This window comes from Phoxinus phoxinus (genome assembly GCF_949152265.1).
Source record: "Phoxinus phoxinus genome assembly, chromosome: 18".
Classification (NCBI taxonomy): domain Eukaryota; kingdom Metazoa; phylum Chordata; class Actinopteri; order Cypriniformes; family Leuciscidae; genus Phoxinus; species Phoxinus phoxinus.
The window spans coordinates 15,794,726-15,815,217 of NC_136893.1; the positions used below are offsets into that span (position 1 = coordinate 15,794,726).

A 20,492-nucleotide genomic window follows, 5' to 3' on the forward strand; every position below is an offset into this window, starting at 1 on the left:
AACTCCCTCCTGATCTGCACTTAATTAGTTATTAATTATTACTCTTGTATGGTTAAAAGATTACATTCAAGTCCAGGAGTCTTGGGATGACAGCTAAATTGCATTGTGCTATCTGACTGCGGTGGGATTCTGGGACAAACGGTGAATCACGGCAGGACCGAATGTCTTAAATCCATAAAAATGTCATCTCAGTAAGGGTTTTAAATAAGTAATTCTATGAAAATCGAACTTGACAAATGAACTCACTAGTCCTGTCTTTGACAGACACAGACATACCGTAGCGGCACGTGTGATGTCAAGATGATGTGCGATTTCTGCCATCTGGTGGACGCAACTGGCACAGAGTCTGCTTATAGAAGCCATAACTATATCCTGACCCAAAATGCACATTTTCCCAGTAGTTTAAAAGCCGTATATTCTGTCCAAATAACATTCTGTAAGGAACAAACTAAATCACAATTTTTTTAAGTAAAATATGATAATTTCCAGTAAAGGGCTTGGGATCGTTTAGACAATGACAACACAGAGTCTATTTTAATCCACACAGGCAAAAAGGACGGTAAAGGAAGTTGATGATGGATTTAGTTATTAAATAGACCAATATAGATCAGATGCGTGACCTGAGAGCATGTGGCAGGTAGAAAATAGACAACTGCTTTCAACAATTCAGCAACAACATGCCAGCCTAAGAATATCAACAGTATTATGAAATGATTCGGTGTAAAATGTCAGCCCTGTAAACGGTGGGCATTAAAGGAGGAAGATCATTTGTATCTTTTGCCTCTCACTTGGCAAAATATTTGCTCATGATGTGTGGCATGTGACTAAAAACAGCACGGATTGTGTTAAATGTTACCTTTGCTTTTCCATTTGCATTTTTAAAGCCATTGCCAAACGTTGCCAATTATCCTCTGTAATATAATCATCTGTGCGATGATCTGTCTGTCACACAGTGAACAATCTTTAACACAAAAGGGAAGACACGGTCGACATTCTGCACCCCCTTTATCAAAACACCAACTGTCCCTGATCACCAGTGCAAACACGTCCTGCTTCTCAAATATCAAAACCATCACTGGAAAACAACACAACTTAAACTTTACAGGTAAATTAATAATGGTTTATGATTGCAGTGTTAACGCTTCACAATAAGATTTGATTCATTAACATGAATGAATACATTAAGCAATGCAATAGGTATTATGAACTAACATGCACATTTATTTAAGTTTGATCCTTTTTATATTTACAAAATTTGATATTAAAATTGTATAGATTATTTTTTATGTACTGTATTATGATGTATTCATGTATTATATTATAAACACTGAACAACTTTATTATTAACATTAACAAAGATTTATAAATGCTATAAAACATTGATTGCTCATTTTTAGTTCACGTTAACAATGCATTAACTACCGTATTGTTAATAAATGAGCCCTTAGCGCACAGTTACCATTAACCTTAACCAAGATTCATAAATAATGTTGTAAAAATGGTTAGCTCTTTATTCCTATGATGAATTACCTTATGTTAATGATTTGAACCTTAAAGTGCTCCCACTGCAGCATTAAAACAAGTATGACTAGCAATGCGTCACTTACAAAAACACTTACCATTTTACAAAGTATCATTTTTGATTGTTATATATTAATATGTCTGATCTGTTGTTGAAGGGACAGTCATGTGCAAAAGACCCAAGCACCATACCAGCAGGCCACCAGTGCCCTCCCAATGGCTTATAAAAGCAAAGCACTTAATCCAAATCACACAGCCGGTCCGGACCCCCCCCCTCAGTCTCTGCTTAACACTTGCTATTCTCTTCGGGTGACTTCGATACACAGAACACAACAGACTCCATTACACTTCCAAAGCGACAACCAATAGACTAATAGGCCAAGAGGTACTGGCCCGGTTTCACAGACAGGGCTTAGACTAAAGATTAGGCCTTAGTTCAATTAGGGCATTTAAAGGGGGGGGTAAAATACTTAGTTTCAGTCAATCTCATGTTAATCTTGAGTACCTATAGAGTAATAGTGCGTCCTTCATATCTCCAAAAAGTCTTTAGTTTCATCATATTTATAAAATAAAAATACAGCTTTCCGATTCTAACCGGAAAAAGCCGAGGTCCTTGATTCTGGGCGTGGGCGGAGCTATAGAGACAAGCGGGAGCGCCCGGGAAGGTTTGCTTATTATCGATCGTGGTGCGGTAGGCCATATTACTATATATATATATAGTATTTGGTTTGCAAATCCAGCGACGACCTGGGCCTTGTTAATAAAACATTCGTCACTGAAATGACCAGAACACAAAACCGCACTTGCCACACTCCTTTGCTGTCCCGGAAATACAAACTGCATCCACTGTTCCAGTAACACTGGGTTCTTTGGGAAGCTGAACAAGGTAAACTTTCCCTCACATCCCAAAACACACTTTTTTGGAGACATTCTTGACATCAACCATTCCTATTTAGCGCTGCTGATGATGATTGTCGATGCATAGATATTAGAGATATATGATGTCTATGCGTCGATGAGCGCGGTCTTTCTCTCCTCTGGTCGACGTGTGCGTGAACGCGCTTTTCCGAGAGCAATGCTCATATAAGGAGTTCCACTCTGGTCTACGTCATTAGATCTACGATAGAAAAAAAACAGCCGAAACGTGTTGCAATACGGAAGTATGATTTTCAGCACAGAAATTCTCTGTTATTCGTTCAAAATAACTTTTCAAACTTTGGCCATTATTAGCATGAGAATCCATCTCTTTAACACTGTAAACAACTCTGAATACATGAAACACCATTGTACCCCCCCTTTAAGTACTGTAGCTTTTATAAACGTGCCTTAGAAAAAAAACATTACTGGTGTGCATCTTGAGACAAAACAATGGCACTGACATATTTGGAAGATATATCAGTGCAAGTTGCTTAAAACAGCTCAAACATGCATTTTAGTCTGGGACAGGGCTCAATAGTCTGTGAAACTGGGGGACTATGTATGCAGTAAGACCATTAAGATTGGTGGCAAAATGATGACCAGCTTTGATGAACTTTAAGAAAGGTTGAAAGGAGTGTTGAAATTGTTAACTAAAACGGTAACACCTAACAATAACATTCTATTTACAATAACGTTATATTTAAATGCATTAGATTAGATAACATGGACTAAAAATGAAAACAAATCCTATTATCCATTTACTAATACATTTTTCAAATTAAAAGGTGTATCTGTTAATATTATTTAAAGGACCTGAGCTAAGATCAACTAACAATGAAGAGTTGTATTTTTATTAACTAACATTAACAAAGATGAATAAATACTGTAACAAACGTATTGCTCATAGCTAATGTTAGATAATGCATTAACGTATGCAAATGAATAGAACATTATTGGGAAGTGTTACCACTAAAACTGTTATAAATTCATTCTCAGCATTTGCATAAGCTGAAATAAAATAATATAAATATTAGCTGAAAAACTTAAACGATAATGAAATATGTTGCCTTGTCAAATAACGTAAGTTGATGTACTAAAAACAGAAGGACAAACTAAAAAATAAAAGCTAATTCAAAATACTATTATAGTGTATAAAAGATACTAAAATAGCACTGGTTGAAACATCAATAACTTATCAATGAAGAAAGCATATCTTTTCAAATAATTAAAATCGCACAATTTCTACCCAGCATCAATCATCGAGCTAATCATCATTCGTGAAACTCAATCCCAAACTACAAAGCAGGACTTGCACCCTCTCTGGCCCTTACCTGTACCTCATGCCAGTCTGGAAGGAGATGGACTCCTGTAGCGACACTCCATTGGTCCTCAGAAAATCCTCCAGGTTTTTGAGCTGGGCGGCCGCCCGCACCTCTCGCAGACTCCTAATCTCACCCAGTTCCCCCCCACCCTGCCGCAAAGGGCACAGGCCCTGGTCAGACAGGTAGCGGTCGATGTCGCTCCGCATGCTTTCGCTGAAGGACAGGGACAGCATCTTGCTGCTGCTAATGCTGCTGCTCCTTCGCACGCTGTTCCCCGGCGGTCCATTCTTGGGGATCTGCTGGGGTTCGGAGGGGACACTGTGTTGGCGACTGAGGCGGCTGGCGTGCCCGACCCGCAACTCAGTCAGACTGCTTCTGTGAGTGCCAAACATGCCCTGCGTCCAGGTAACAGGGTCTCACAGACACAGGAGTGAAGCGAGTGGCACGACAGAGACCAGCAGACTGTCGCAGGTCAGAGCCTTTGCTTTAAATAGCGCCCGCCACCCATGCCATGGCAATACTCAAACGTCCATGCACTGCATTCAGAGGTCACCCTTCCGGGCCCCTCTTCCCCTGTGGGACTCAAATACGATGACTCAAATCGTACAATAATTCAGGTGCTCACAAATTGGGACTTTAAGTCTTCCATACACATGCGTGATCAAGCAACAGATATGAGTGGACATTCAGGCATGCGTGAAGAATGTTTGCGTGAGGCCTGGAGAACCCGAATGCCAAATCTATCCAGGATCCAGTCTGCTAAATCTGCCTCCTAACGTATGACGGTCAAAAAATAGACTGGCACGGACTCAAACAAAGGCCAGAATCTTAAAAGCATACATGATGTACTTTTCTCTTGTAGTAAAGACAGCACAAACAGAGGCCTGAATATCAAATGCGTCTATATTGATACTTCTTCAACTTTAGGCACTTTTATGACCCTGGGGTTTGATTTTTACAATACTTTAACACAGTTTAACTGTTTTCATTTTTTCTTTCTTTATCAAGATCACATGATCATGACTTCATCGCTTATTTTTGGTACTTTTTTTATTTACAGATTTTATTTCTTTCGAATTTCTTTAAAACTTAAACTATTAAAATCTGCCTTAAAAATATAAATTATGTTAAAAACTATTACAAGTAGTGAAAATCTATTTTAATATTTATTGTGTGAAAATAATTCATACCAATTTTTAAAAAGTTGATATAAATCATTTTAATTGTATTGCTGGCCTTCTGCTATGGTGTCATTTCCACCACACTGAACAATTTTTGCCTCCATAAATGTTGTAACGTTACTAGTGTACTTGGTTACCAAAGAGAAAACATGGTAAGAGCATGATTGTGAGAAGACCAAAAAACAAAACAAAAAGAGATTTTTCGACAAATTTATTTTCAGTCAAGCTGTAGTTAGCAAATTTTGCAAACACTTTTCAAAGAGTGTGAACATGTATTTATTTCATTTTGTGTATTAATTATAATTATATCTATGAAATTAGCTTTAACAAGAAAAAAGGAGTCCGACAGAATGATGTTAAACACAATATTTAATTGTTGGAAATGACACTGTGGCACTATGACACACTATATAAAATATATATATATATCTCAGAAAAATAAAGAAAGTCATATTGTTAGTTGACAAATGAAATCTAGACTAGAGTGTGTGTGAAAATTGTGTTTTAAGATAATTAAAATCCACAGAGTCAAATGTACCTATAGCAGAAGAAACACCCTTTTTTTGTAGACATATGTATACAGTACTGTGCAAATATCTTAGACATGTTAGTATTTTTACCCCCCAAAAAATGGCCATTTATTTATAACTTTTGCTGTAGTGGAAAATTTGCTTTGGTCATTAATTGTAATAATCCAGTGAGATTGTTGTATGTACAAGGAGTCTGACAACATCCAGTATGATCCACACTGAGTCCACATTTCCAACTGACACACTAAAGAAAAAATATAAATAACGGTCTTAAAACCTTTTTTTTATTTGGGTGAAAATACTAATGTGCCTAAGCACAGTACTGATATATATCAAGTTAAGTGGTCTGATGCTGCTTATCTTTGGCTTTGAAGAATATTCAACTAATTGCAGATCTAAATATTTATAAGATGGTATGAAATTGTCATAAGTCATGCTGAAAATAGTCACTGATCAAACAATACCAAAACTGACAGGTGATGATGAATGACAACAGAAATCCATTTAAAATGATACAAGAACCCCTTGTGCGAAGAACTGTATCCCTAGAACATATTTTAATAATTGACTCAACAAACATCCACGTAACATCATTAAAAATAGATGGTTTCTAGCAAGTAATTTTGACAGTTAGATTAAGTGCAGAACATTTGATCAGAATCAACACCGGTCACAAAATGCCTCAAGTGTCACTGAGCACAGGACTGCATCTATGGGCCATGTACTGTATACAATCATGCTAGATCTGAATCCTCATGAGAATTTCTAGCCCTGTGAAGAGTCACTTCTGATCCATAACGACTCATATTCCATCATAAAAGTAGCATCAGGCTCAACATAATCACCAAATATATCAAGAAAGAGATACATCATCTACACACAGTCCACCACATCTATACATTACAGCCTCTGCTCATTCTCCAGAGCTTAGTTTATCTTTCTACCATGAAAATCTTATATCTTCTCTACAGTGGACAAAAAGTGCCTCGGCATGAGGCAAACCTGCCTTGTTTACTCTCATAACTAAAACATCATGGTGCAGTAGCTGACAGCAGACCAAGACAGTATGTTGATCTAAGCCCTGCTCTCTGTTTCCACATCACACTGATACCTCTAACCTGCGCGCGGACTGTGGGCATGAGCAGGATCACCATGCAACATCACCTCAAGCGGGACCCATGCTCAGCTGAAGTACCAGCCTTGTACTTACCCGGTTCCTCGGAGGGCGAGTCACGTATGGATTTTGCACTACACTGCTCATCTGACAACTTAACGTTGATCCACACTAAAAAAAAGACTGTCGTTTTCCTCCTTAAACTGTGTCTTTCTAACATGAGCCTTAACAATTAGTGAACAGGGGGAAAAAAGCTCCACCCCTCAAAAACATCAGTCACCACCCACTTTGGCAAATGTCACAGTGAATGTTTTGGGCACCTATCACAGCGCGGGAATGCTCTGCAAACATGAATTATTCAGGACAACTTTTGCTCTAAAAGGCTTTGATGTTGTATCACAAGAAAGCGTACTAAAAGCCATTTTCGCTTGTTCTCGGTTTCATTCGAGTATAAAATTTAAATGCACAACCCAGCTATCCCAAGCAAAATGAAGAACAAGAAAAAGCATTGCATATTACCTTGATCAAGGTCTAGGGAGGGGGATCTTTTTTTATGTACACATGGGAAAGTTCGGCACACGTAGGATAAACTCTAAATAAGGTGCAGCGATTATTTAATAGCGAAAATGTCAAGTCATAAAGAAGTGATCTGCGGCTTTGCAAATGTCACCGCTTGTTTTCAAGTGCACATATTCTGCGTTAGATAATGATGACAATGGATTCAGGATAGGGATGTGAATTACATGCTGAAGAGAGAGAAAGGTTGAGATTACGTATTCGAGTGGAAGTCAAACCCAGCAGACCGTAAACTTGTTCATACAGTGAGTGCTGTACTCAGCTGGCCATCACAACAGGAAACACATTAGCTTTTAACGTGTAAGCACAGTAGCTTATTTGCACTCACTCGAGTTAATTACAGTTCTCCATACCGAGCAACTTTGACATTGCTGCAAACGTTGCCGTTTCCTTCATTTCCCTGCGACTAAACACTCCAGGCGTGCCTTATAACAGTAGCATCTATTATTTAGTATACACCATTTGCCTGTGATGTCATATCCATTCTAAATATATAACTCATTTCATAGGCCAGTACGAGTCTGCGTTCCTCCTTTCAGACGTCTCTTGTGTGAAGCACTACAGAGATTGGCAAGCGAAGGGTCAGTGTTCCCCCAAAATGAATCAGCAGGGCTCATTATGAAATAGTTCAAAACTACCTTGGCTTTGTGTAATATGTTCATGTAAGGAATAGTTCAACTGAGACAGCTACAGATAAAGCTACAGCATCCCTCCGACAAGATGAAAACGGATAACCCATCATTGTGCAGAATACTGGTGATGAATAGTGCAGGAACTATTAGCTTTTCAGATTCTGTTAGAATAATAATACAGTATTTTGTACACACATTTCCTAAAGCAAAGCACAGATATCATCTAAGCCAACTTGTTTGGGGTCAGTAGGATTTTTTTTATGTTTTTGAAAGAAGTTTCTCACCAAGGCTGCGTTTATTTTAGTTTATTTAAAAAAATTACAGTAAAAAAAGTAATATTGTGAAATATTGTAAAATATTACAATTTAAAATAACTTTTATTATTTTAATATATTTTAACATGTAAATTATCCCTGTGAATTTTCACATGATCCTTCAGAAAATAGTAATATGCTGATTTGGTGCTCAAGAAAAAGTTGAAAAAAGTTGTGCTGCAGAACTCTTTGATGAACAGAAAGATCAGCTTTAAAAAAAAATAAAAAAAAATAGAAACCGAAAAAGAAAAAGGTTCTTTGTGAATAAAAGCATTAATTTCTTAAACTAAAATCTTAAAATCTACTGACACCAAACTTTTGAACAGTAATTTATATACCTTTTTCAAGTATATACTGTATGCTAAATGTCAATCAATTTAGCAATAATGTCTGTGGTTAAAAATATGGTTTATCCGACTGAAAAAAATTAATAAAAAGCCTTTCATGCCATTTTAGAGCAAATACAAACATATACACTGAATACCAAATATAAACAAACTACAAAATACTAAGATGTATTTTATTAAACTATAATCACCCAGTCCTACAAATGGTTAAAAACCTTTGCTGTTAACAAGTTTCATGTTAGAAAGTTGAGTTACTTATTTTACAATCCCCACTCCTTGTCCTTGAGCAAGGCACTTAACTCCCAAATAGTCCAGGGGGACCGTCTCTGCATTTTACTGTACTGTACAGAGTTATGGATAAAAGCGTTTTATGTAATCTTGTGGAGACGTGGCTATATTTACACATGAAGGGCAGAGGTACAGTACCTGTAAAACTGCAGCTGCCTCTTTGGACTCCCACGAGCTCTACAGCAACAACAGCGTGAAAGACAAAGGATGAGTGTTAGTACTGTATGACTTAGTTTGACTTTTTAAACTGAATTTAGTGGAGGTAAGAAAATTATAATATACAGCTCATTAGTTATGTATTGGTCATATAGGGCTTTTCATTTATCAATGAACTATTCGCTCTCTTTGTGTAGATTAATTGTCTGTGCTCACGTATAGGGGGATCCAGTCTGCCGTGTGGAGAGACGAGCAGGAGAATCTGTGTTTGGTTCGGGGTACATGGAGCCGTGAGGGAGGAGAGACCAGCTGACGGCTCTCACTCTCAGCTTCTGTACATAACAGAGAGAAAATACCAATCAGCAATGTAACATAAAAGTGAAATAATTACAATAATCACATGCTATTGAAAATTGCTTCTGGACAAATGTTTTGGTTGTGCAACAAATAAACAGGCTATCAAAAATGTGATATTGGCAAAAAAATGTGACACAGTGTAAGGCCAGTAGGTGGTGCCAATTATTTTGAAATTTTAACACACGCAAACACACACAATCAAGGCTAAATTACACTTATTTCTCTTAGCTGGTTAACCTAGATATCCTGTCTGTATGGATCTGTATGATTCTGCTTCTAAGTCAAACTAAATGTGATGTTGCTTGCCATTTTTGTTGTTCTTAAAATATAAACATTAGCAACAATAGAGAAAAGACAGTAGGGTTAAAATAAATCAGAATACTCAAATGATCAAATCTTAAAAAGGACTACCAAAATAGTACCCAGCGTTGTAAAAACAAATTCAGCCTCACAGTAAGATGCAAGTCAGTAGAGTTTGGAAACAAATGTGGCTTTTTACTTATTAAAACATATTAACCATTAACTAAAGACAAAACAATTTAGTACAGTAACTTTAGTAATTCAAAAAAATTAAATCAAGGGAAGAAAGGATCCAAATTATGTTAAAGGGACCGTTCACCCAATAATGACATTTCTGTCATCATTTACTCCCCCTAATGTTGTTTCAAACCTGTATGAATTTCTTCTGCTGAACACAAAAGAAGATATTTTGAAGAATATGAGTAACCAAACAGTCGATGGGCCCCATTGACTTCCATAGTTTATCTAAAATATCCAATAGTTCACACAAAATAAAAACAGTATTTGTGCCTGTAATGCTTTTAAAAATGTACATGAAAAAAAAAAGTGGATTGAAGACTGGAACAAGAACATATCACCGCAAACGGAACTTTTGATCAATGCAACTTAAAACAATAATGCCAAATAATAACATAAGGCATCAAACTGTAATAACCCCTGTGTGTTGTTTCCAGTATGAGTGAACTCCCATAATTATTGAACAAGCATGAATCTGCTGTTGAAAGCCTGATGAGTCCACCTGCTGTCTGCCCTCACCACATGGCCAACTGGCACGTCTCCAGCCTGGCAGAATTTCACCAGCAGTACATTATAAACTGCAGAGATAAAACATTCAGGCAAGAGAAGTGAGAGAAAGTGTTGGGTCGACACTTTACACAGCTCTGTTTGGCACGTGGAGTAGCTGATGCTACTGCAGAGCAATATACCATTCCAGCAGAAAGAGGGGGAAGAAAGAGACCATGGGGTGATATACACTTACAGACTGTTTTAGTGCCCGCCCACTTTCCCTATAGAGAGTTTGTACTTCTGGAAGTAAACTGTTTTGTGTCCTGTGGTCTGTGTTGTGTTGGCTATAAAGTAAAATACTCAGAAAGAACAAATAAACTAGAGTAAAACTGTGTTTAGGGCAGGAAATATTGCAGAGTCAGCACTAAAGTTAATATTTACACAAGTAGTAGTGTTGTATTTCAATGGTTACAATTTGGCCAAAGAAAAGCTGCTCAATAGAAATTAGGATCACACCTGAACCAACCTCCTGAAACATACACCGACAATTAGGAACATTTAATCAGTCTTTAACGCATCACGTCTTACGACTCTTGTATCGGAATACGTCTCATTTTAGGACACCCAAACCTTTAGTCTGATGGCTTAATCTTTGGTTTTGGATGTCCATGTGATAAAGATACAACAGCTACAATCTGGCCCTCGATCTGTTTACTGAGGTGTCCTCTGAGCGGCCAGGTGGCGTGATCTAGTAATCACCCTGCATGACCTGACCACGCCGCAACGGACCATGAAAACTGCTGCAACACACAAACACATGAACTCATCCGCACAGAGAGAGAGAAACTTTATGCATGGGACAGACTATACATGATGCATTAAAATGTAAGTTGACAGCTAGGCTTATTGATTGCCCTTTAAACAGAATCTAGTTACTTGATGACTACAGAACATTATGAACTATTGTATGTTCAACACAACCTAAAGGCAATAAATATAAATGTTCATAATCATTATATATAGCTAGTCGGAATTTGACATGCCAAAAGACCTGATATTATTTATTAATATAAAAATATTTTATTATAATGATGGAGGCCACAAAAACATTAATTTTGATAATAATATGAAACATTTCTTGAGCAGCAAATCAGCATATTAGGATGATTTCTGAAGGATCAATACCGAAGACTGGACTGAAAATTCAGCTTTGCCATTACAGAAATAAATTACATTTTAAAATGTATTCTAAAATAATAGAAAAGTTATTTTAAATTGTAATAATGTTTCACAATAGTACTTTGTTGCTGTATTTTTGCTTGTATTTTTTGTTAAAGTGTCCCTATTGAGCTATTTTAAAGTCTCCTTATTTTGTTTTGGAGGTTTCCTAAAACAGGTTTACCGGCATCAAAGGTCAAAAACGCTTTCATTTTCTCATAATATACATTACACATCACCACATTTTTCAATGATTCTCAAACGACTTGTCCGAAGATTCAGTCTCTCTAAACCCCTTCTTTCTGAGAGCCTACTCTGCTCTGATTGGCCAGATGGCCCAGTTTGTTGTGATTGGTAGACCAGCATGTGTCGTAAACGAAATGCCTATTACCATACCTGAACTTCAGCTCCGGAGGTTTTCTAAAGCTCAGCAATTGTACACCCTGTAAAGACAGCAAAGATGGCGCCGATTTTACCATATCAATCCGAGCGCGAATCCGATGATGAAACATTGGAAGAACTAGTCATTCAACCCGAAGCTCCGTCACAAGGACGACTTGAGCAGGACGTTTCTCAGTGCACCTCTACTCAGTTTGATGTACATTATGAGATGTTGCAACTGTTACAAAGCTACAGTTTCAGGGAAGGTGGCGACTGGAACCAGCGAAAGATCAACATACTTTAATTATAAAATAAACAAATACAAAACGAAAGTCATTCACTTAAAGTGACTGTTGTCACTTTAATCTTTCCCCAGCTCCTCCGTGAGAAACTTCAGGCCGGTGTGGCACACAGGTGACACCTATTAGCAAACGTTCCCACGGCTCACGGATGTTGTATTGCTGTGGTAATTTTAAGCACTGAATCTTCACATCCTCATCCTTTAGAAGCGTTTACAAAGAGAATTTGCTTTTGCAGAGCAGAAAACCGCGTCTTCTTGACATGAACAACACGAACCAGCTACAGCGTTTGAGGGCAGTCACAGTGGTCATTGTTCGCGGGCAGCCGACGAAGACCATGCATAGGAGGGCATTACACAAATGTGTTACTGCGTTCCGTATGAGAGTCGATACTTTCTTTTGGAAAACAATAACTTGTGTGCACTTTCGACTTTAAAACTTTGCAGACCGTTTACATTCACAAAAAGTTACATTACACAACGCATGAAAGGTAATATGTTTGAAAAAGCATAATAGAGGCACTTTAAATTAATGCAGTCATTGTGAACATGCAATCATTGTGAAATTTCTTTCATTTATGTAGTATATATTGCTATGAAAATTTAACAAGGCAGCATTAAGGTGACAAATGGCCTGCATGTTCCAATACTTCAGTTAGAAGTGAATTCACCTAGAGCGAATTACAAACTGTTCAGTAACAGCTCAGCTGTAAGACATTTAGCCAGTGGATACTTGCATTCTCTGGCATTTTAAAAGGGAAAGAAAATAAAAAAGAGAGAACGTAAGAGAGGGAAGAGAACAAGTGAGGGGTATAATATCAAGTTCACATTTCTGCTGCCTCATGCTGTTACGAGTGGCACAGTGTGTGTGTGTGTGTGTGTGGGGGGGTAGTATTGACTGCAATACTCAGTCAGACATGAGCACCACTGCAACTCACACACAAATGTATGGCGGGACTTGATTTTGTTCATGAGGCATTGATTGCATCATTGGATTGTTGTTGTTTGCTATTGCTCATGAGTGACAGGTTGTCCCGCTTTCACGCCAACAACACGTCATCAGAGAAGAAAATAGATGCAAGATCAATTATGTGCACGGATAAAACATTAATAATAAATACTGCAATATTCCATTCAATTTTGATTTCATTGTGAATTTTCAATTCCAAAAATCGGAGGTCACATTGAAAATCTAAAATCTTAAATTGATTTAAACCTGAAAATAAAACACTTTTAAAAAAATCTTTTCTCTTTTAGATTAACTTAAGATTAAATGTAATTAATAATTAAATCTACAACAAAAATGTTATGTAAAATGCAGAAATAGCAAAGTTTATGCATTAATTTGCATTATGCATGTTAGCGCTATTATTTAAAAATGGTAACAGATCACAATTAAAAACATTACATTTATTATCTATATTAATATTTACAGCATACTTAAGGTTATGTAACATAACATCCTAGTTGAAATAAAGTGAGTAGGGACACAGTGATCCTCCCTTCAGACATATGGAGTGAGTCAGGTTTAGGAAGAGGTGGGGCAGGGTTTGAGATCATAATGCAGTGAAGCCTCACTGTTGCCTCATCAGGATTCTGGGCAGTGTACCGCATTGTCAGCATGCCCTCGCTCTCTCTCTCTCTCAGCACTCCTTCAACTCCTCTACAGTGCTTTGGTGGATCCTTTTACAACTCTGCTGTGTGTTAGAGATGAGCTGAGTGGTGGTCAGTGACTACTGTAGGCATCCCACCTCCCCTAGGGCTTTTAAGAGCAGCTGAAGAACACAGGAAGTGCTGGCTGCCCTCGTTCCAGTCCTCATTAGGAATGCATCCAAAATTGTTTCTCTTTTGTGCCTCTCTCTCCATCAGTTAACTACAAAATCAATCATAAGTGCTCTGTTACACTCTTTGTTGACATATTTACTCAAATTTCCATTTAATTTGTTTTGGTCCCATTTAAAACCTAAAAGTAACAGATTTAACTTTACATTAGACTTGTTTCTACGGGTCTATGTTATTGCTGTTGATTTGCTTGTTATAAAAAAAAAAGTGTCTATTAAAGAACACAACAACTAATGATTACAAGTGGCAATACCACCTACATGCTTAATGGGGAATAGCAGTATTAATACATACGTACATTACATCCATACAAACATAACATATCACACGGGCATAACATATGCCCGTGCGTGAGCGTCATTCGATTTTTGTCTTCAGAAGACACTGAAAAACTCTGCGCTTGCTTGATTTTCTCCCAAGGGATAAAGACCAGATAAAGACCAGATGATAACACTAAATTATCTAAAATGACAGAGTGTGTTAAAGATATAAAATATTGGATGACGTGTAATTTTCTTCTATTAAACTCAGATAAAACGGAGGTATTACTGATTGGTCCAAAAAACTGCCCACAAAACCTCTTACAATACAACCTTAATCTAGATGGACGTCCTGTTACTTTATCCTCTACAGTAAAAGACCTGGGTGTTATACTAGACCGCAACTTGTCTTTTGAAAATCATATTTCAAATGTCACAAGAACAGCCTTTTTCCACCTTAGAAACATTGCTAAGCTACGTAATATGCTATCAGTTTCTGATGCAGAAAAGTTAGTTCATGCATTCATGACCTCGAGACTAGATTACTGTAATGCTCTATTAGCTGGTTGTCCTGCATCCTCAGTAAACAAGCTACAGTTAGTCCAAAATGCAGCTGCTAGAGTTCTTACTAGGTCAAGAAAATATGATCATATAACACCAATTTTATCATCTCTACACTGGTTACCTATTAAGTTCCGTATCAATTACAAAGTATTGTTACTGACCTATAAAGCCCTAAATGGTTTAGCTCCTGTGTATTTAAGAGATCTTCTATCGCCATATATTCCATCGCGCTCTTTAAGATCGCTAAATTCGAGGCTTCTGGTCGTACCTAGGATATCTAAGTCCACTAAAGGAGGGAGGGCGTTTTCACATCTAGCTCCTAAACTCTGGAATAGCCTTCCTGATATTGTCCGAGGTTCAGACTCGCTCTCCCAGTTTAAAACTAGATTAAAGACGCATTTCTTTAGCCAAACATTCACATAATGCATCTCATACCTTTTATACTACAGTTAAATCAGATCAAATGCATTCATATTAAGAACAGCAGCTACGCTAATTATTTCCCATCTGCCTTTTTTGTTGTTATCTCGGGACGCCTGTCCCGAGATAACTCAAATAGAGTTTGTCAGCTCCAGTTAGTATCCAGCCTCTCATGGAGACTTCAGATGCCCCAACGCCTGTGATGAGACGACTCGACGCCTGTGAAGAGACGACCCAACGCCGGCGATATGTTATGCCCTAAATTAATACATGATTAACTAACTGTATTTTTGTATGTATATTTTGGAAATGCATTTTCTGTAAAGCTGCTTTGAAACAATGTATATTGTGAAAAGCGCTATACAAATAAACTTGAATTGAATTGAATTGAATAAAGATCTAGAGTTTGCATGGAGCACATTCGGCTCTGTTATTGCTTGATTCTCTCTCTCTTGCAGAGCGAGCGTTCGGCTCCGTTCGGCTTTCGAGGGAGTTGAATGCATTCATTGTGATGTGTTCACTGTGGGAAGCTCCACCAATGCTTGACTCTCTCTAGTCTTGAGAAATGAGAGTCAAGCGTATGCACCTTGCGGTTTGGGTCCCCGTGGCCACCAGGGCGGCAGAGCAGGATCGATAGCGGGGATTGTATATGGAGGAGCCTGATGGGAGTTTTCCTTTGCTATGTTGTTTCATGTCAAGGAATCTTCCAACCCGACTGATTAATGTGATGTGTCTAATTCTGAGTAATTAGATGCAGAGAGAGTTAAGGGAGGTGTTATTAATTATCCGCCATCCCGCATATAAATTTGTAAACCTTTTATTTATTCTATATCTCCACATTGAGGTGTCAAGATAATGGAGGAATTTATACTCAGCTCGTATAGTCTTTCCCATGTATCCCACTTTGCCAAAGGAGTGATCGGTTCAGCTCGAGGAAACTGAATCCGATGAGCCGTGATGAGGGAGCTCCCATTTCAAGTCAGGTTTTTGCACCTCGCGGTTCGGACCCGTGTCTGCTGAAGCAGCATGGCAGCCTTGATCATGGGGTCACAGGTGGGCAGATAAGAGGTGGATGTTATCAAATAATCCGCCTCTTCTGGTTACCACCTTGTGGCTCTTGGCAAGACATATGCAGAGTCAAGACAGGCCTGTGGGGCCCTGCACACCATGAGATCCGTCCAATTTACGCTCAGGGGTGATGCTGGAAGATGGTGTCCCCCAAGGTTGAGACACTGTGTTGCGGTGACTCCAGGCCTGCCCATTAAGTGGCCTATCCATTTCCTGAGCCAGTCCAAAAAAAGCTGCTTAAGTCACAGATCTAGCCATCCGTGCCACAAAGCAAATGGCAAATGCATCGGCCGTTCTATGGTTGTTATAGTTTCCATGCATCTGTGATAAGGAAAAAGGGAAACACTTTCTCCTCTATGCTTTGTTCTTACACTCTGACCTTTTGGTCTGCCAAAAAGGCAGTCGTTGAGAAGTTTACAGAGATGGGGTCTCAGTCAGCAGCTTTTAGGTGATATATCTCTCTCTGTGGGTCCGTGAGGGTTGATGCAGGGTGAATAGTGTCATGTAGGGCAGTATAGATTCACACTACTTCGTTTACCTCCCTCCCCAACTACTGTTGGGTTTTAAAGTAGGAATGTATGCTCCCCTTTGGATGGGTGATCTACTATTTCGTAGAGGAAGTTTGATGGTGGGGCATCCCTCCTTATTATTTGACGCTTCCTATTGTTAATGCCAAAAAAAGACAAAGTACTAACTATAGCAGGTCTTGAATAAAGTGCCTTGACTCAAGGAAGGGTGTGGGCTGCCCTCCCCCAATTACATTGGGGTGTTTAAGTAAGGCCAAGCTTCCCTACAGCTTCCTTGGAGTTTAGAGCATGGGTGATTACTTTTATTGGGCAAATTGCATTACGTCCTGCTTGCATTTGCCACCCTTTCTTGAGTAAAGGGTAAGGATGTTTGTTCCCCCTTGGATGGGTGGTAATACCAAAAGGAGGTGCTAATTATGCTCCCCTGCGGAAAATTGCTCCCTAAGTTGTCAAATAGGGGTGAGATATGCCTGACATAGCTGAGGCTATGTTCGGTATTTTCCCTTAGAGCTCTGTTCTTGGGGCCATATAGGGCTGAGGCCTGTCCCACAGGTGAGAAAGGAATGTGTAACAGCCGGGACTTCCCTTGCTGTAGAGCATAAAAGATTGGGGATATTCCCTAGTATATTGGCTTAGGTAGTAGTGCCACTATATGAGTCACATGGGATGCACCCAGGGGGTTGATATGCTTCTGATTCTGGCTGGGTAGTCCGTAGAGTCAATATATGCTATTCCCACAGTGTTTGTACATATTCACAGTCTAGTGAGGCAGGCATTCCCTCAGCATGGCTTAGTGGATATTTGTTCCCCATAGCATCAAAATCAGATGTGGCGTTGAAGTTCCACTTTAAAAGGGAACATCTAAGATCAAAGTATTCAACCCAGTTCCCTGAGAAGGGGAACGAGACGTTGCGTCTTGTTGCCATAGCTTGGGCCTGCCTGCGCACCTCCTTCAGACAAAAGAGTTGATAGCGTGTAGCTCAGGCACTCTTTTATGCTCATGGGCACTCCGCATGTGAAGTCATGGACTGCCATCTGCCAATGATTATTGGTTGTTTACATGTGCCTCAGACACCGGTCACACTGATGACGTTCCCCATAGCGTCAATACCACTCGTTCTTCTCAGAGAACCTGGTTGCATACGCAACCTAAGACGATTTTACAGATGACAGATTTTAGGGGTAGAGCTATTCCAAAACATTTACACTTTAAGCTAAGGCATTAAGCTATAAGGTACTATGTAATAATGTATCTCTTTACAATGTATCAATTGTCAACTTCACAACTGCAACAAAACTCATGTGGCATGATGCATAACTTACTGTAGAACTTTATATACATTCCTTAAATCCAGGTATTTACATACAATTCAACTCAATTGATTCAGTAACATGAGAATTCTGTGATGCCTTATGTTTGATGTCATTCCAAACCCTATCACTTCTGTGGAACACAAAATAATATATATTTGAAGACACCATTGTCTTTCAATGTTTTGAAAAAAAAAAAAAAAAAAAAAAGACATTTTCAAAATTTCTTCTTCAATCTTCTAAAGAGTCATACAGTCACAGGTTTGTAACAACATGAGAGTAAATGATGACAATTCTCATTTTTGGGTTATATCTATCCCTTTAACTCATCAACATACAGGGCAACACAAAGCTGAGCTGGAAGTTTAGGACCTTAAGTCAGCGTTCTCATATACTCCAGAATAGTCCATCTGGACTATCACAACAATCTCACTCTAGTGAAAATACAGTATAACTGAATGTATGAGGCAGCTAGCAACACTATGACTGCAGTGAGCCAAACACAGCGGAGTTTGAACCGAAGCCAAAACTCTGCAAAAGTAGACAGAAATCATCTACAGAGTGCTAAAGCGTGAGCATACACATCAGTCTGCAAATAAAGATGCAATGCATCTCTCCTAACATTATCAGACATTACATTTGTTAAGGAGGAGCCAAGGTTATTCCCTACAGAACAGGATGCGGTTTAACAACTCACTGAGGATCAAATAACAAAGGTTTGGCACAAACATCTGGCATTAAACATGTTAAATCATACACAAAGACTAGTTTACTGTATGACACTAGCATAGATTAAAAGACATACTGCAGTTGCACACTCACCGGTGTCTTGTGCTGTGTTGCTGCCTGATAACTCCAGCTTGGCTTTCACTGTGGAAACACAGATGGGCTGAGCAGAATCCTGTCAGAAAGGTATAAGACAGAGAAAGGGAAGAGAGAGAAAGGGAGGAGTGTGCTCAGGATGATGCCAGTGCTTTGGCTTGCAGTATGTATTGAATATGTAATGTATTCCTCCCCAAGCTCAGCGAATCTGCTACACGGCTATGCAGATCATGAACTCTGGATGTGTGTGTGTGTCTCTGTGAATGTGAGGAAAGAATATGAGGGTGAAAAACAAAAGCATAATAAATGCTGCTCATGTGCATTTTTAAGTGCTGAGTAAACTAAACAAAAGCCATTCAGATCAGCCTTCTAGACTTTGACAGGCAAACAAAACAATGCTAGTTTCACATATGCTAACCAGTACATTATAAATATGGATTGCAAACAAAATCCATAAGAAGTAAATAAACAAATATGCAGGTGTTGCATATTGCTTGACTGTTTTCACTGTCGTTTCGGTGATGATTCTCTATGTTCTAACACACATAGGCAGTTTTTAAAAAATATCAGAAAAAAACAAAAAACAAAGCTGTCGTGAATTTCAGTTGAAATATTTTAATCCTTCACTCTAAAAAAATAAAAGGTTCCTAAAGGTTTTTTAGTGCGTGTGTAAAAAAAGAAACTTTCCCACTTTACCTTTTGTTCTTTTTCCAAATAACCTTTTGTGCAATGTAAAGGTTCCACTTCCAAGAATGTAAAAGGTTCTTCATGGAACTATCAATGGAAATCAAGAACCTTTAGAACTCTTTTTTAAGAGAGTTGATGAGAGAATGTAATACAATTAGCATTCTACTGTACCAAAGAACCTGACTATTGTGTTTTTGTCAGCTCTGACAAAAAACATTTATGCTGAATCATTGTCAACTACCCGGCATGTTTTATGAATATACTATCAGGGATCGTGATACATTTACAGGCAAAGTAAATAATAACTAAAAGAAAAGGTTCTATTTCTGTTATTTTGAAATGCTTGTTATAAATGCAGTTATTTTTTAAACTTGTGTCTTTTGGTAGGATGTTATTAATACACCTCATGTTGTAATACATCAAGTACCGAAGCAAGATTTTAAAGATTTTAGCTTAAACCAAAAATGTTAGCTTAACTTTTGTTTTGTTATAGTAATTATCCACTTTTAACTAGAAGAAAAAAAATATATATATTTTCAATAGTAGGGGTGATGTGACTGGCCTGGTTTGAACCTACAACCTTTCAGAGCTTTAAACACTAAAATTCATACGATCTTTAGTCTGCCACTTAAAAGTGTAGGCTACTATAAATCACTGAATAATAAAACACCGGAACAAAATATGCTTAAAATGCTACTTCATACACTTTAAAACAATATGTGTGCGCCAACATGAAACTGTAAAATACCTCATCTTCTTACAGGTTCCACTAGGCTAAACTATCACTTTGCTGCCAGGGATACAGAGGTGAA

The 20,492-nt window shown here is 38.3% G+C and overlaps 1 protein-coding gene across 11 annotated transcripts in view; it reads right to left on the reverse strand.

The window, feature by feature from the left end:
• kcnab2b (potassium voltage-gated channel subfamily A regulatory beta subunit 2b) overlaps positions 1–20,492 on the reverse strand; it is a 73,562-nt gene that overhangs the window by 47,898 nt on the left and 5,172 nt on the right. For 2 of the 11 annotated variants that reach the window (XR_013794880.1, XM_079588577.1), the window contains exon 1: positions 3,771–4,243. Coding sequence is in view for 10 of the 11 variants with exons in the window: in XM_079588577.1 (XP_079444703.1) it covers positions 3,771–4,153 (383 nt within the window). In the remaining variant the exon portion in view is untranslated. Of the gene's footprint in view, positions 1–3,770; positions 4,244–6,682; positions 6,821–8,881; positions 8,921–9,115; positions 9,232–18,993; positions 19,073–19,689; positions 19,768–20,492 lie in introns of those variants that run through there. The other 9 variants (XM_079588581.1, XM_079588580.1, XM_079588588.1 and 6 more) reach the window with 9 other exon arrangements.